Raw genomic sequence first — 17,638 nt, 5'->3', positions numbered from 1 at the left:
AATTGGATCCAAACAACCTCCTGTTGAGTTTATTAGGTAAACAATAGGTATGTCACATTTTTCTGTGTGTGTCACACTGAACATGTCTTAGAAAGAAAAGGAAAATAACTGCAAGCGGTTATAAATGTTGTCCAAGTCCTCCTCAGCAAGTCCGGTTCTCCACGTTGTCCCTCGTGGTGAGTCTCTGTCCCAGCGGACACTGTTTCTTCCACAGGACAACTTATTAGGACGCTGACCTCCCCCAAACAACAAACAACAACACATGAGCTGATCAAGCATTGCTAATACAGCAACCTGAACTGTACAGTAAGGTTGTTAGATTCAGCTCACTGTGGAGTTTAAGACATGTTTAGAACCAATAGAGGCAGATAAAATTGGATGAGAATTTTTTTTCCCCGGGTTAGAGGTCTCCATCTGCCTAACAGCAAGGTTGCCGTTGCTTTAAAGAGTCATTATTGAGACCTCTTGGCTTCCTAGAGTTCAGCCTACACTGATCTTTCCTGAAAGTGTCCGTTCATTTACCTTCTAAACAAATACTGTGTGTATTAATTCAAGTTGGTAGGGCACATAACTGAGGATGGCACCCGTATCAATCTAGTATAACTGGATCCACAGGAATAATGACAATTCAGGGTAAGATTTTGTTTGCACATATCATCCAATGTAATGAACGTTTGTATCTGAGAACCAGTGCAGTGACTGGACTGAAGTTCTTCGGGAAGCCTCCACTCGTTTTCTTGTTTAAGGCGCTGTATGAGATTTCCTGGGGAAGAGATGAAATGAGGCAATTACAGTCAACTTCAGAGCTCCGCTAGATGCATGGAAACGTCGCCGCCGTGTGCAGCTCCTTTGCCTCGTTGAGCGTTGGACCCCTAAGAGCTCCAAACGTGGCATTCATGGGACATACAGCGTGTGGCAGCTTACAAGCAATTACAAACGCAATTTACAGGTGGTTGAAAGCCGCGCATGTAAGAGTGGACCATTTATCCGCACAATGTGACATCAGCCTTACTCAAAGCAGAACATTTGTCACGATTTAATGGTTAGCATTGATTTTAAACCCTTTTGCAGTCAACGATCAAAAAAAAAAAGGATCTCCATTTAGATACAACAGTTTTTGTGATTTTGCATTTACAACAAATAAACAGGCAGCAGCATACTTACACTGCTTTACACCATAAATAGAAATATGTTCTTTACAGGGCCTTACAAAAATATGGTTCAGAGAATATCAAGCACAACAAAACGAACAGCGCCTTTTTGCCTGAAGTTACACAACACAGTCAGCGCAAGCTTACATAAAGATACAACACATGGTACTGTACACTCCTCCTTGGCCCATCTTTACCTTCCCAGGAGGAGAAACGACTCCCATTTAAAAGCCATACCAGCTGTAACGGCTGTTAAACCGTGGTTAATCATACACCAGCAGAGCCAGGTATTTGCACTAACATGGCACGCTTTGCACGCTGCACAAACAGGCAGCCGCGTCCTCTCTGCTGGTTTGGTGAACGGGTTTTGGCACGACGATTCACTGGGACAAACACACAAATGGTTCCCTTTATGTACATTCAGACCATTCTCCGGTTTTGTGAAAACAGAGAGCGCACAATGCCTCAGGTCCAGGTTTTAATCACCAGCTATAGAGAAATCTTCAGCGGGGAAACGCGGAAGGGGCGAGCGAGCTGAGCTGCACGGCTGCACAGCAACAGACGGCGTGACCCTGAAGTGGCTAAAGCCGGAGCGGCGCTGAGCAGATCAGTGATTCGTGTTAACTGTTCAGGTGAACCCCTGCTGCAGCCGTACAAAGCCAGGTTGAAAAGCAAAGCGGGGGGAGACAACTTGGCATCTCGCCTCCCATTTGGCAAAAGTCTTTATGGAGGCAGAAAAGCCGCAGAGCCTTTCAGCAGCAACAAACACGAACCCGCTCTTTACAACGTACTTTAGCAGAATCCATCCTTAAAAGGGCATCTGGTGGAAAAGTGGCATGAAGGCAAATAATGGATTTGTTAGTTCACCATAAAGCACGAGCGATAAGCTGAGGGCTATGACCGGATGCTAAGATTAATAAGGCAGAAAGAACCATATTAGCGGGTTGTAAAAGTGGTTTTATAGATCAATCAATCCATTTGTCTTGTTACCGGGAAATATTTCTGTCTATATATAGCATATAATCTTTCTGAAATTACAGGGATGAGTTACTTTAATTCAATTCTTGTTTTTTTTCATCTGTCTTGTCCTTTAAAAAAAATAATTTGCTTAAATTCACTAAGCAAGGATGTGCAGGTCTACTCCTAAGCAGAACTACAGGAGAGCGCTCGGAGCAGGAAAAGGTGGTCTGTGCCCTTCACTGTCAGCCACGTTCTGGATGTGAGGCTTGCGTGTTTGGTTTCCGTGCGCTAATCAAAGCCCTGTGGTGACCTGCGTGACTTCAGAGGTGAAGTCGTCGTTGGCAGCTCCTCCACAACAGCGAGAGTCCACCGACGACCCCTCCAGGGCTAGTCATACCTGCAGAGGGGGAATCACAGGTTTTCTGGGTCAAGTCCGGGTGATTATTCCTCGATTCATCTCCAAACCGTAAACTTCTGATTTTGTGCCGAGGAAAGGCAAAGTCACACCAGTGTCAAACAGTCAAACATGACAATAAATAAACTAGTTTATTAGCTAATTATAAAGGGATTAAACTTTAATATTTACCATTTATATTTTTTATCAATGTGGACTGACAGGCTGTGCAGGAATTAACGTGGATGTGGTTATTTATCGGGTTGTTTTAACCATTGCATGTAGTGGTGTGCTCACAGAGCTGGCGAGTACCTGTTGATTGGACCTCTCGCTCGTGTTTCCGCTGTTGTGTTCGCGCTTTGGGATCTTACGGCTGGTGGCTCCGGTTCTGGATGAGTTCTGGATCTCCAGCACTGAAGGACTCGGGGTGCAGAACTCACGGAAGCAGCGCTTAAAGTTCTCATCCAGGTAGCCGTAAAGAACCGGGTTCAGACTGCTGCGGGGCAGGAGGAGAGGCAAAAGGGTCAGATCTTAGTGTTTGAGTGGAAGAGATAAGTCCTCAACACTGTTTTTATCTCGCTTCAAACATAATGAGGTGTGGAAAAATGAAGTACTATACAGCTTTAGAGCTTTGAGCCAGAGTAGTGGTGATTTTTTTTTATTTTTTATAATTTTATCCCTTTCTTGTGTTGCACTTGTAGTTTTAAGAGCCATCCAACACAAGGCACTTCAAAAACATAGAATTGTCTTTGGGACATTTGGTACCTGCTTTATCAGCTGATGATTTAAAGTAATTTTTTACTATCTGCTCATAGTTTACTGCACCCAATGGGGTACCGCGCACGTGACGTCACCGTCTCAAGAGCAACGCCCCTTTTCCCGCTTAGGTAGGGCACACAGGAGAGAACGCACGGATAACCCAGCTATTACAAGCGCAACAGAACCAGCGATATGACCGACTTTACAGCCGTTAAACTTTCCCTAGACGATGTCCCAGGCACACGGTTTACTGGTCGCACTGTCGAAGAACACACCAACCTTCAGCTCAAACGATGGCTTGAGGTTCGAGGGCTTAAAAAGACTGGAAAACTGGCCGAGTTGATGAACGGTAAGCTTTGTTTTTTTTTTCCTGCGCGGCGATCATGGCAGCGTCGGCCGTTTTTTTTTTTGTTGTTTGCAATCACCGTCCAGGGATCGGTATATGTTTAATGTTTGTCTCATTTGAAATGTTTTTGAGTAAGCTATCCTGGTAGCAGGCTATCATGTTAGCGCCTGCTACCATGATAGCCTATATGCTGTCATGGTAGCAGGCGCTACTTTATTAACATGTCGGCCACCAAAATACTCTTACCTGTTCACTACTTGATGTCGCTGGAATTGGGTCAGGATGTTCTTCGGTTGGGCCCTTTCCTCCGACAAAATGCTTGCTACATATGTAGGTGAATTTGGTAACTTTTTCCGGGTTGAACTGTTGTGTAGGCCTACCGCACCGGTGTACCAAGCGCACACATTTCTCCTTGGCAGTCTTGAAGAAAACATCCTTCATATGCGGCCGATCAGCGTACCTCGAGTCGCTGTTGCACGTTCCATAGCAACAATGTTTAAAAACCATGGTCTTAGATTTGGAAAAAGCAGTCGTTTTAACGAGTAAAACCTAGGCTAACGCACGTCTCTTTTAAAGCAAAACAGCGGCGGGTTTCCGGAGTTTGCCCCACTGCGTACCACGTGATGAGACGTCATCGTGACGTTACGTTTCTAAAAATAGCTCGTTCGCGGTACCCCATTGTGGTTTACTTGAATAATTCTAATTCACCAGTGGGAGAACGCTGATAGCTGAATGGGTTGAATCAAAAGGGTCCCAATCGTCAATTTTATAAGAGTCAACCGGTCAGAACAAAAGAAAAAGACCTTGTAGCGATGCTGAACAAAGCTAGAGTCACTAGCCACAGTGAAATAAATCATGTGTCAACATTTGCTAATGGCCACTCACAGAACAGGAAGCCATTAGTTCAAAAACTTCTCAAGTCAGATTGTAGTTGCAAATGCCCTCAGGGACCAAGACCTTAATTATTGGAGATATGTCATCAGGTCTGATGTGACTAAAATTGAAGAGTCTGGAAATAATGAACATTATTAAATTTAGTGGAAAGAGAGGGAAGCTTGCGAGGCTGAGGAAATCATCCAGACTGTGAGATACAAGACAGGCTAACTGCACATCAACAATATACATTTGGGCAAACTTTTGTAGCAAGGCACCAAGTAAAAACAGAAGACAAAAGAGAATGCAGCGGCATTTTATGTGTACGGGGATTGGGCGACAATCGTTCAGTGATGGAAATTGCATTTGTTTTGGCCACTGGTATGATGGTTGCAGTCTTGAAACAGGATGGGCCGACAGCAGGTGCCAACGAGGTGTTAAACTAGCCCATAAGGACGTGAGGCAGCTGCTCAGCACAGTCTCTGACCTCCCGTCCCAGGCAGCAGTCTTTGAGCGCCTTGTCAAAGACTGGGATGTCCTCACAGACTTGAAGGAACGGACTTGTAGTCTGTGATGGTCTGGGTGCCTTGCCACATACGTCTTGTGTTTGTCAGGTTTTGGAAGAATCCAAGGGTGGCAGCATCATGTTGTGTGGGTATTTTACTAGAGAAAGGACTGGTCTACTTTACAAAAGGACTTAACAAAGAACATTTTGCAGGAAGATCCAAAATGATATGCCAGGAGGTGAGAGCTTGGATAAAAATAGACGTTCCAAGTAAACAATGACAAAGAGCATTATGAATTATAATGTTCCTTAAAGACAACAAAATTAATGTCTCAGGGTTTCTGTTGCAAAGCCTTGATTTCAGTCCAATGGGAAATTTGTAGGCAGAGCTGAAAGACTGTGTGAGCAAGACGACCTACAAAGCTGACAGGAGGAATGGGCCAAAATCCCAGCCAACTGTTGTGAGAAGCTTGAGGAAGGATACCTAAAATGTTTAACCCAAGTTATACAGTTTAAATGCAATTTCATCAAACACATAAACTAGATTTAAATGTCTGGATTTGGAGAAAGTAAAAAAAGATAAATAAATCTCTCCTAAATGCTCTTGCTTACCATCCTGGCACATATGTGCTATGTTTCCTTTCAGACTGTGCATGAAAACATCTGGTCTCAACTGTAGTGTGCGTTGTGTCCCGTTATCACCTTACTGACAGCCACATGTCCCGCAACACCGCTTAGAAACTATTACAGCAAACATTTCTGACATCTCAGTCCGGGTTGTACCTGTTGGTGTAGCCCAGGGCGATGCAGAAGTGCCAGGTGATGGTCTGCAGGGTGGAGCTGGGAATGTTGATCAGAGCTGTGATGATCACAAAGACGTGGATGGGGGTCCAGCAGATGATGAAGACGGCGACCACCACCAGCACCATGCGGGTGATCCTCCGAAGATTCCTGTCCTTTTCCTGTGAGAGTTGGTGTGGCATGTTTGTTGGGGAACGGGGGAACAGAATGGAACAAAAAGAACAAAGACATTACGTAAAGTAAGGAGGAATCGTTTATTCATTCAAACCAAAAAAATTAAAACATAACACCTGAACAGCAAATATGGAATCTGAGCTCTTATATAAGGATGAGGCCAAAGTCTCACTCAGTTCAAGTGGTGAGTGCTCAGCGTGTCATTAAAATTAAATCACAGCTTTCTGCTTCGGTTGATTCCTCCTAATTGTTTTATCTGGAGCTTAACGAGTGGAATGTGTTACAAGACATGCCTTAGGCAGTCGCCCATTGTGCTTGATTACTCTTAAAAGCATAATCAATACATTAACGAGATAATAAGACGTCCACGGATCATATTTAACCAAGAGCCTATGAGATCTGAATTTTGGAGAATATTCATATATGCTGTCCTAAACATATAAATGGAAAAAACTAGCTTGTGTGTCAACCTGGGAGCCCGACAGCATTCGCACACTCTTGAGTCGCAGGATCATGAGTCCATAGCAGACGGTGATGATGAGGACGGGCATGATGAAGGCAAAGATGAAGACGCAGATCTTCATCAGGGTGTCCCAGTACCAGGAGGGGTGAGGGAAAATCAGCTTGCAGTCAATAATGTCGCCGTCTGTGCAGAAAGACAAATGTGCTCAAATACTTTTTTAAATTTATTTGTTGTTTTCAAAGCCCAGCGTGTCCACCAGTGACGTCGCGAGGATCTAAAGACAGAACTGTGGAAGGTTTTATTTCTATTTCCTGCTTTCTCTGGGGGACCACATCAGGAAGGTGTAGAGTTCATTACTTGGTACTGAAAATATCGGGGTTGTGTTAATTAAAAAAGCTGCTAGCAACTCCAGGTGTATAAGGCCTGTATTTTCATTAATGTGATCTTTAACTCTTTTTTTTAACAGTATTACATATCCATCCAATGGCCCTGGAAAGCAATTGGCAGAGTCAAAGCAAGCTTTTTCTCCCTGCTGCAGGTAGCGGGAGCCAGTCAGATCCAGGGGGAGCTTTTTCCTCGAGTTTGAATGCCTGTCAAAATATGAAACATTTTAATTTGCTAACTGAGAGATGAAACAAGCTTTAAAGTAATTGATTAGTCATAATTTTAAATGCTGGTTACTGATTGAGACCAAATCTGGTGCTACTGAACAAACAATTGATGAACCTTTGGTCTAAAACGGTTCAAGAACAATACATGGAATAATTACCATGGTTAAAGGGATCAATTGCGTGACGTCTGCTAATGTGTGGTGGTTGGAAAGATTTTCTGATGCCCTAATGAGGAAATGTTATATAAAAAATAATAGGTAATGGGGAATAAAATCACTTGGAGGTCAAAATTGTGAGCTCAACTCCCATGTACACTAACAAGGGCACTATGTTTTTTTTTTTGTTTTTTTTCTACATTCTATCCCTACTTGCTTTTATTCCTATATTTTAATCATGTAAAGCACTTAGCATTGTCTCTGTACTGAATTGTGCTATATAAACACATTTGCCTTGCCTTGCCTTGCCTATGTTTAACTACAATGTCCCTGCTAACTCAACTTTATGTAACTTTAATAATAAAAAAAATCTGATTTGTCTCATCCACCTGGGGTTTACCCAGCAGAGAAAGAGAGAGAAATAATCATATTCAATCACTGATGGTTACCTAAAAGACTTTCTCACTCAAAACTATAAACTGTGCAGTCTGATCTTAGACCAGCCTAACCACCCGGTCCTGGTTCGACTGCTTAGAAAATGCACCTTTTTTTAAATAAACACGATACGTTTGACTGTTTCTGTGAAGTTCCTGCAAGAGTGCATTTGTTTTTCACCCCTTTCACCGCAGAGACAACTTCATCTTACCCTGCAGGTTTTCCTTTTTGTTTAGTTTTTTTTATTAAAGTCTGGTTTTGGTGGGAGCCATAGACTCATTCATCCAAAAGCCTAATGCTTGTGCCAGAGAGAGCAGTTTGTTCCCTCCTTCATTCTTCTTCAGTGCCACAATTCCCCCACTCCCACTGTGAGTGCTGGTACTTCTTGACTCCGACGTTAACCTCTGAGAACAGCGTAAGACACAATACTCTTTAGATTAATCAGTATTGAGAAATATCACAATTCTTCATCCATAATAATGAAATAAAGATTCCTCTGTTAGGTGAATCCTTATTAAAACAAAATTGCTAATACATCCACAGATAAATTAATCTAGAAGGATTTAAAGGAATCAATCATTTATGAAATGCATGATTAAATACTGAAATCCATCACAGAAATTGTTATTCAGCACATGTTGTCTGCACATTCAGTATTTATGTAATTATTTGATAGCCCTGTGTTATAGAACATCATAAATGTATCTGTTATCTGTCAGCTGCCAGTGTCGGCTCAAACTACAAGATGATTGGCTTTCAGCTGAAGTGCGGGTTACCCAATCAAACGTCAGCATGTATTTGACAAGTCATAGTGATGGTTTAAATAACTTCATGCTAGACTAAGCACAGGAAATACAATATACTGAAATAAATATATAAGATTTAATTTTGGACTACATCGGTTTGCGCTGTTGTCTGTCAGCAAGAAAGTCCCGAGTTCGAGTTTGTGTTCTTCCTCTCTGTGTGAGGGTTCTGTCTGGGTTCTGTTAAGTTGACCATGAGCCAGTAAGGATAGGCTGATACAACCAATGGAGGCCCAGATGGACAATAAAACTATATGATGAAACAAGGTTTATTTAAGTATTTTCACATTATGATTTTACATAATTGAATTGTGTAATTAATACATTAATACAATTTCAATAATTTTAGATGTATGTTCATTGATTTAATATATTCAGTAAATCTCTACTAAAACTGTAAAATATATAAACAGTTATTGATGTAGTCCGTAATAGGTGTCTGGATTGGAACGTTAATTAATCCAGCTCCTTCTGTCCGGGTGCTGATATCTGCTGCCAAGATGTCGGACTAATAGACCGGAAAACTAATTTGTTTCTGCAGCCCTTAGATTCTTAAATGAGTTGTTGTTATTTTTAGCAAATTGTCGTCACATGTGTAGTTCTTTTTCTCCTTTTCTTTGTTTTTTAAACAGTTGCTGTGAAATCAGCTGCTCTGGGCATAACAAAGATTCTTGAACCTGAAGTCTAAAACGTACATCTGAGTTCCCATAATTTATTAAACTACAGGAAAGAAAAAATAGAAAAGGTGTGTGAGAAAACAAACATTTAAGTCTTTATTTACTGTAAACAAGAATAATGTTTTTAAGTTATGTATTCCAACTTGTATAATTATGTATTTTGACTCATTGTCTTGCTTCTTTTAGTGATAATCATTAATCATTTCCTTGATGTTTTTTTATGTTCAATATATTTTTCCATTTAGGTCTATTCATTTAGGTTTGGTTTCTTACCTATGTTCTGTGTGTAACTTAGTTTATCTTCTAGATCAGTGTTGGCACATTTTCACCTTGGTGTGCAGTTTTCCTTTGTGTCTGGTTTAGTTCCCTGGGCTCATAAATAACATGCTTCAGCTCTCCTGGTCAGCATTCTCCTCCCCCAGCAGTTCCACATTACCCCAAAATATCTCACTTGGATCCAGGGTCCTTCTCCACTTCTCCCTCAGCATAAAAGCTCATTGGTTTCCATTGGTCTTCGCAGATTCATCCTGTTACTCTGCTCATTAGCTATCTCGTACTCTTCCTGTGATTCCCCTGTAAGTTATTGCTTTATTATTAAATAACTCGAACTTGGGTCCTTTACTAACCCCAAAACATGACAATGTCAACACAGACTTTTATGCATATAAGAAAGAAAGTATCTATCATTGACATTTGTACATATTTAGTTAGGCTTTGTAACAGTTATTGTGTTCTGGCTCCCCCAAAACAAACTGTAATTTTTACATTTTCATTTTGTTGGTGTCTCACCTGTGATCATACCTATATGATGAAATATTGTGTAGAGCTTTCATTATAGTCAAGATGACAATTTTCCAATTGCTTTTTTTTGTTCAAAGTAGCTTGATTGAAGCACTTCTCAGAACCATGAACCTCAGCTTGAACTGTTAAACATAGAAACATCAAAGGCTTATTTTATGGCCATGAGTTTGCAGAGAGACTTTTAACGTGCTCAATGCTCTCATTTGAAATCCATGTGACACATCCAACAGATACAGTAACATTAGAGCTCACAATGGTGTTTGTGCTTAATTTTTTTTTATTAAGGCCTTGTTTACTCTGTTTAGGATAGTGTATGTTTAGAGCTATTACTCAATATGAATCTGTCATTTATGAGCCCTTGTGTGTACTTGTGCAATTAAAGTATTTGTTTTTGATCATTAATGTTTCCAGCAAAGTCTTAATGAGATATACCCCTTTAGGTTGTTATATCATTGCATAAGCATAAACTGAAACAAGGTTCTTTACGCAGCTTATTAAAACTTTTTTTTTTTTTTTTTATACAGATTTAGTACTTTGTTTTTAATCAGAGGCATCTCTAAGCACATAGCTCATACCTTATCCACCTATATTGTTTTCTGTTTCAGATAAAAAGACATACAATAACTTTGCCTAATTTCATTATAGAACTATTATTAGAAACAATTATTTATAAAAAGGTGCAAGAAAAAAAAAAACAAAGAAGAAAAACCGATGAACCATGTCCCTTGTTTGGTACAATTATTCCTGCGTGTCAGAGTACCTTCAGCATTGGTCAGAGTTTTTACAGGCCTGCTGTCATGATTTGGGTTTTTGTTTGTTTATTTTGGATATTTTCTGGACTTTTCTTGGATCAGCCACTATCCAATCAGCTCACTCACCATTCAATTAGCGCAGATCCGCTCCACCTGCTGCCAGTAATTACTTCCAACTTTGCTCACCTGTTTCCCTGTCCATATATACCTGCCTCAGCCAACTCATCCCTGCCAGAACGTCTCATCTCGTCTCGTTTGATGTGATCTGCCTCTACCAGTTCCTGTGTGCTCAGCCAGCTGGACCCTTCTGATAAAAGTTTCCTGTGTCTGCATGCTGAACAAGTCTGCCTGTTTCCCTATGAATTCCAGCTGCTCGCTCTGGTAGTTCCTCGGTCAGCATCTGCCTTCAATTCCGGTTTAAGTCCGTCTCTGCCTGCTACACCTGTTGAAGTCTCGTTCTGCCGGTCACCCCACCTGCATCCTCTGGTCTTCTGCCCATTACTGCCTGCCTCATCTGCCGTTATTTAATTTCTGCAATAAACTTTTTAACAACGAAGCTCTGTGTCCAGCTGAATATCGGGTTCTCCAGCAGCATTCATAACAGCCCGCAGCTCTGACAGAGATCAATTTTTTATCCTCCAATACATAAATACATAATGAGTTCACTACTATCAGGATGGAAGGACCATTTTACCCAGTATAACAAAAAGTGCTTCTGAACAGGATTAACCAACCAACTACAGCTTTAATGCTAAAAATGTAGTTGGTGGCATTCCAGATAGTAATGGTCTGCAGACATTATATATAATAAAGTCATTTGTAAGACATGTAAAGTCATGTTTGTAAGACATCAAGTTGATGTTTTCATTTCTTTCAGTGCACGCTTTCTAAGCAGTGCAGATCACCAGCCATGAACTAGCTTTTCCTTTCAAGGCTGGATCCCCTGCTGAAGAGGTCTTCCCTGAGTTGTTGACCTTCTGCTTTCAATGATTTTCTGCCAGCGGCCACAGTATTGATGCTGCTGATTCTTAACAATGTCAACAGGGTTGTCATGGGTGAGCTCACAGAACCGCTGAAATGCCAAGATGTGGGAAGAGGCAGATTAGTTCATTCATTCATCGGTTTTTACTACATAAAGCCTCTGAAAAGCTGCATAGTCACATTAACACATGAGAGCTCTTCACAGTCTTATGTAACAGTGAACACAGTCTGAGCTAAAGAAAGCCCTAAGATTTTAGAGATATTTTCTCTTCTAATTTCCCTTCCAGAAGGGATGTGCCGCATATTAAATGTCCAGCTGTATGAGATATTCTTCTAAGTGCCTTTCTGATAACACACACACGTGGCCAAGCTTACGGGTGACGGCGGAGGAGGCCATGAACATCACAGGCAGCCCGATGGCCGAGGACAGAATCCAGTTGCAGACGTTGACTATCTTAGCGTTTCGTGGCGTCCTGAAGTCCAGCGCTTTGACAGGGTGGCACACAGCGATGTAGCGGTCAATGCTCATGGTGGTGAGCGTGAAGATGGAGGTGAACATGTTGTAGTAGTCGATGGACATCACCATTTTACACACGATGTCCCCGAAAGGCCAGGTGCCCATTAAGTAGTTGACGCTCTGGAAGGGAAGCGTGCTGGTGACCAAGGTGTCCGCCAGAGCCAGGTTGAAGATGTAGATGTTGGTGGCCGTCTTCATTTTAGTGTACCTAAAGAGAAAATACAGCTGTTATGGTTAAAGGGTCTCAAAAGTGCTCGCACGTAAAGTACCTTCACATCATGAAGACGTATTTGGAGTCCGTCTGTATTGTCTTTTTATCTTCACATTTGATTATTCATGCTAAATAAGTTCTTAGCACAGTGAACTGTTGATCTACTCTGGCCTTCCTCTGAGTTCAGTGACAGACATTCCAGTAAACTCTAACATAATGTCAAGGAGAGCTAATTAGTTTGTAGAGACTCTTACACATAACAATCAGAAGAAGTCTAAATAAAAAGTCTTCAATTACCTTTGTTTAGAAAGTACTACTATGATACTATAGTATGTACATTGTAAAAGTACAATGTACTTTTACTTAAGTACATTGTATGAGTTCTTTCTCCACCACTGATCAGAAGTCTAAATAAAAAGTCTTCAATTACCTTTGTTTAGAAAGTACTACTATGATACTATAGTATGACGGTTATGGTTACAGAAAATGCTGCTGCATTATGGGTAATTCCGGCTTTAAGAGGGACGCATCATAAACTCCTGTCTTAAAAATAAAATAAAATTTCCTTTTAGATCACTACTATACTATTTATACTACACTATATAAATTCTCCACATTACTTGCAGTTTTTTTGAGCCTCAGTTTCTTCCGTAGGATGTTTTTCAAAAGAAACCTTATCGGCTCTGTTTGCACCTCTCATCCGTCGACAAAAGGCATTTTATTTTAGAAGAACTAAGATTCTACAAACATTCTTGTCAGTCTTGCTACATTTGTGTACATTCTGAACCACATTGATTTAGCTGACTAACCAGAGGATAAAATGTTGCTTGATTCAATTACCTAATAGAAGTTCCTCAAAAATCTGGCCAAGTAAAAAAAACAAAATGAAATATAAATAAATAAATAAAATGGTCTGTTACATTCATTTTAACCTCTTTAGACCCAATAATTATAGTCTAAACAGGCCTTTTTGCTTCCTGAAAATGATCACTTTCTCTTCAAACATATTTTTCTTTCTCCTGACAGATTTGGAAATGAGGCTGACAGTTGATCAAACATATGTTTGAAGAGAAATTAATCTTTTTCAGCCTTTTTTAAATGTCAAAAAGCCTAAAGCTCTCAGGTCTTAAGAGGTTAAAGGGATTTTAGGAGTAAAGCCGCATTGGTGATTTAGCAAAAAACAAAACAATAATGCAACACAGATGTAACTTTTCATAAATGTAACGTTTTGAGACGACAGTGGTGCAGGAGTTAGGGTTGGTTGCCAGTTCGATTACTTGCTCCAACTATCTTGGTCATTGTGTCCTTGGGCAAGAACATTGGGGGCGCCGATGTATGGCAGCCTTGCTCTTAGGGCTGTGCATAAAAATCGATATAAAGATTAATATCGATATTTTTAAAAACGATTTAATATCGATATTCTGGCTTTCAATATCGATATACCTCCCAACCTCTAGGGGGCGTTATTACAGCGCAACCATTACAGTTCACAGCGAAGGAGAGCAAGTGAGACGAATTTGTGGAACGGCCGACAGGATTTTAGAAGCTCCTTTGTCCCTAAAATCAGATGTTTGGGCACATTTTTGGTTTCTGTGACACGTTAAATGCATTGAAGCAAATGCACTTTATTTTCCTGTTAATATGTCTGTGATCAATAAATAGAACATAAACATAATATTTGGCTGATTTTGGTGATTGAATCACTGAGCATTAATTCAAAGTAATAAATATCGATATTGGAATCAAAGCAAGCTGAGCTATGTATCGAGAATCGTATCGTATCGTGAGCTGTGTATCGAGAATCGTATCGAATCGGCTCATCCTAGATGATACCCAGCCCTACTTGCTCTGTCAGTATAGTGTGCAACGCTATACGTATAGGATGTTCTACATAGTTAAATCTATGATCTGAGATTGTGCTAATGCAATTTATTTTAAGTCTTTTTATATACAGTATGTTGACAGGGGAAGTCAACAAATGTCTCATGGTTGTTATTCTAGATAAGCTCCAGTAATATTATCACAAAGTATCACATGATTAAAGAGGAACACACATGTGAATAATTCAGATGTTTTAGATCAAATAAAAGTGGTTAATGGCTCGAAAGTGCTGTTCAGACACTTTGGCCCTTGACATTTTTAAAGCATGACAAAGGAAAGCCTTCTCACAATCTATTTAGAAGAGAATATGTACGAATTTAAACACATCTCTTATTTGCACAAATGTTAACGTAACCCAAGACGAATTTTTGGACAAGGCTTTTTTTTTTACATTCCCCTTTCAGACACATCTTCTGAATCAAATGAGTGCAGGCAAAGCAGTAGGAATGGATAAATACAGATTATTTAAAGAACCAGAAGGAATCGATAAGAGTGGCATTAAAAGGTCCAGTCCCCTTTCTCCTGTGTTGACAGAAAGGACAAAAATAAGAGTGCACTCAGTTTAGACTGCACTCTTTGACCAACGCAAACAGAAAAAAAAACACTCTATTTGACTAGATTTGACTAACATTTTCCTCCAGTCAGTAATGTGGAAACTTGGAGCAAGAAAAAAGACAATGAAAAGAACCTGGTTTAAGAAAAAAATAAAAAAAAGCTAAAGAAACTACGTGCATCCATTCGCTCAGAGAGAAGAAGACAAAAGACAGACAGTCCACCACGGCCCAACTGTTTAAACCTCTTGTCAGAAAAGACGTATATGCTGTTTATTGTTTAATAGCTTCAGGCGATATTCCAAGCACGAAAAAAGAACAACGATTAGCTGTGCAGCCATTACCCGTATCCAACTTATTCCACTAAAATATTAAAAACCAGTTGGGACTGACAGATTATGAGGTGGCTTTTAAGGTTAGTTGAAAAAATTCAACCTGAATAAAATATGCCTGTTTGGTATGGGAAAAAGGGCCTAGAAAGTTCAAGTTTACTCAGCTTGGGACTTTTGAATGTTTGATGAAGGGTGTCTGACATTTAATCAAGCTTTATTTTCTTCACAGTTTAACAGTGTCACAAGTTAATCACCCCAGACAGTGAAGCTTTTACAAAATTATATATTTGCCAACTCAGTCTTTGTAATGCGCCTGAATTCTAGAGAGTCTACCTACTTTTGCTTTTACCACACCTCCTCTTCCAATACACTTCCTTAGAGCCAGACATTTTATCACTGCTTGTACACCCTAAAAAAATAAAGAAAGATTTAGAGAGCGTTGCCAAGTGCAGTAATATCTCTTGAGCATTTACGCTCTATGCCAAGTTTCAAGCTCCAATTCCAACGTGTTTATTTAAGTAATAGACCAACACAAAGTTGTCCATGATCATGAAGTAGAAGAAAAGTTATATATAGCTGTCAAAAATGTTATTTTCACAAACAGAAATGTAAAAAGTGTGACACGTGTTTTATATTCAGCTCTCCTGAATGAATCCTTTGCTGAACCACCTTTCATTGCAGTTACAGCTCTTAGTGTTTTGGGGTATGTCTCTACCAGGTTAGCACATCCATACTGCAAAAACAGAACTAAAAGTCAGTGAAATTTTCTTGAAATCATTGTATTTTTCCTTGATTGGAGCAGGTAAATAAGACTATTTGCCAATGGAATAAGATTTTTGCACTTAATAGGAACAATTCATGTCTATTGTCTTATTTCAAGTGCAGGGTGTCTAATTATGTTATTTTAGAGATGAATTGTTCCTGTTTTAAGTGCAAAAATCTCATTCTATTGGCAAATAGTCTTATCTACCTGCTCAAATCAAGGAAAAATACACTAATTTCAAGACATTTTAATTTATTTTTAGTTCCCTTTTTGCAGTGCAGAAGCTGCGATTTTGCCCAATTCTTCTTTGATAAACACCTCCGATGGAGAGCATCTGAGAGGATCCACTTTTCAAATGCAATTGGGTCTGTAGTTTGATGTGAACACAGGAGCTTTGGTTCTACGTTTAGCTGTATCATCTTACTGAAAGGTGAGCCAAGTCTTTAGCAAGCCCTAACAAGTTAGCCCTGTCTCTCTCTCTCTATATTCAGTCAACTCTGATCAGCTTCCATGTAGCCGCTGAAGTATCCCTGCAGCATAACAGAGCCCCCGCCATGTTTCACAGTGGGAACTTTTTTTTCTAGTGTTAGTTTTCCACCAAACTATGTTTTTCATGTAGGCCAAAAAAGTTACATCAGTAATTAGTTGCACAGGATTTTATTTAGGAGGTATCTTTGAAAACAAAGACGTACCCTTTTCCTCTCGTTTTCATAAATATGCTGCCATCGCATCTACTTTAATAAAACCCACCAATGTTTGTGGGTGGGACGTGACAAAATGTGAACATTTTCAAGGTGAATATTTCTGCAAGGCAGTGTAAACACCTCTTGATTTAGATAATTAGTTTTGGGTAACGTTTGGTGATCAAATTTCACTTCTCATTTGTAGAAAAGGAGCATTGCAGCGTCGGCGCATGGACTAGAGTTGCCAGAGATGTAGTCAACTCAAGGACGAATAACAAAAAACAAAAAAAAAGTAAATGTAATTTTAAATCTTTGTTTAGTTACAGTACGCGCCGTTAGTAGAGGCCTACCTAAGTCATGATTCTTTTTCCATTTCAATGCTGTGGCGCCTGTTACTGTTCACCGGTCGATAACAAGTGAGGCTGAAGCAGAAATGTACAATACCGAAGGAGGCAGAGAGGATAGATTTTTGTTTTTCTTTGGGAAACATGGTTTTACTGCATTTCTTTGACAATATATAGTTTGATTTTGCTTTCATTTTTAAAGCCAAAGAACACGGACCAAGGTTTTCTTTTGTATTATTGATTCCAGGTTCCATTCAGAGTGATAAGGAAGAGGTGATGGAGGATCCTATAGCAGGTTTAAAGGCTGATGAATGGTGAAAGGCTTTTATTCATCATACCAAATTCAAAGTTGCTCCCACAGCAGAATAAAGAAGTAAAATACAAAAGACATAGACATTTGTTTTCACTCTGTTCATACAGTGTTTTTTTTTTTTTTGACCTTTTCGTCTACTTCATGTTGTGAGACAGGCTCTATCTAAGTGAATTCCTGATTCTACAAGTTTGGCAGTAAGCACACCTGAGTGTGACAAGTGAAATTGAAAGTTTGTCAATAAATGTGGTTAATAACAGTTCACTCATGGTTGCACAATTACTTTTCTGCATTGGGAAAAGTTGCTTTAAATAGATTTATTTCCTTAGTGATATGAACACAAATAATTTGCATGTATTCAGATTATCTTTATCTGATGTGAAAATATTATCTGCCAGATTTCAA

At 39.8% G+C, this 17,638-nt stretch overlaps 1 protein-coding gene across 1 annotated transcript in view; it reads right to left on the bottom strand.

The window, feature by feature from the left end:
• Positions 1 to 510: 510 nt before the first annotated feature.
• The window catches only part of oprm1 (opioid receptor, mu 1), a 41,354-nt gene continuing 24,226 nt past the window's right edge, over positions 511 to 17,638 (bottom strand). The window contains exons 2-6 of the mRNA XM_012864951.3: positions 12,017 to 12,366; positions 6,434 to 6,609; positions 5,772 to 5,950; positions 2,818 to 3,001; positions 511 to 2,508 (exon numbers count right to left, since the gene is read on the bottom strand). Of these exons, the coding sequence (XP_012720405.1) occupies positions 2,503 to 2,508; positions 2,818 to 3,001; positions 5,772 to 5,950; positions 6,434 to 6,609; positions 12,017 to 12,366 (895 nt within the window). The 3' untranslated portion in view covers positions 511 to 2,502. The remainder of the gene's footprint in view (positions 2,509 to 2,817; positions 3,002 to 5,771; positions 5,951 to 6,433; positions 6,610 to 12,016; positions 12,367 to 17,638) is intronic.

The sequence above is a fragment of the Fundulus heteroclitus genome, chromosome 22, assembly GCF_011125445.2.
Source record: "Fundulus heteroclitus isolate FHET01 chromosome 22, MU-UCD_Fhet_4.1, whole genome shotgun sequence".
In the NCBI taxonomy this organism is placed as follows: Eukaryota; Metazoa; Chordata; class Actinopteri; order Cyprinodontiformes; family Fundulidae; genus Fundulus; species Fundulus heteroclitus.
The sequence above is the reverse complement of the archived record's forward strand: the minus strand, read 5'-3'. Positions and strand labels throughout refer to the sequence as shown.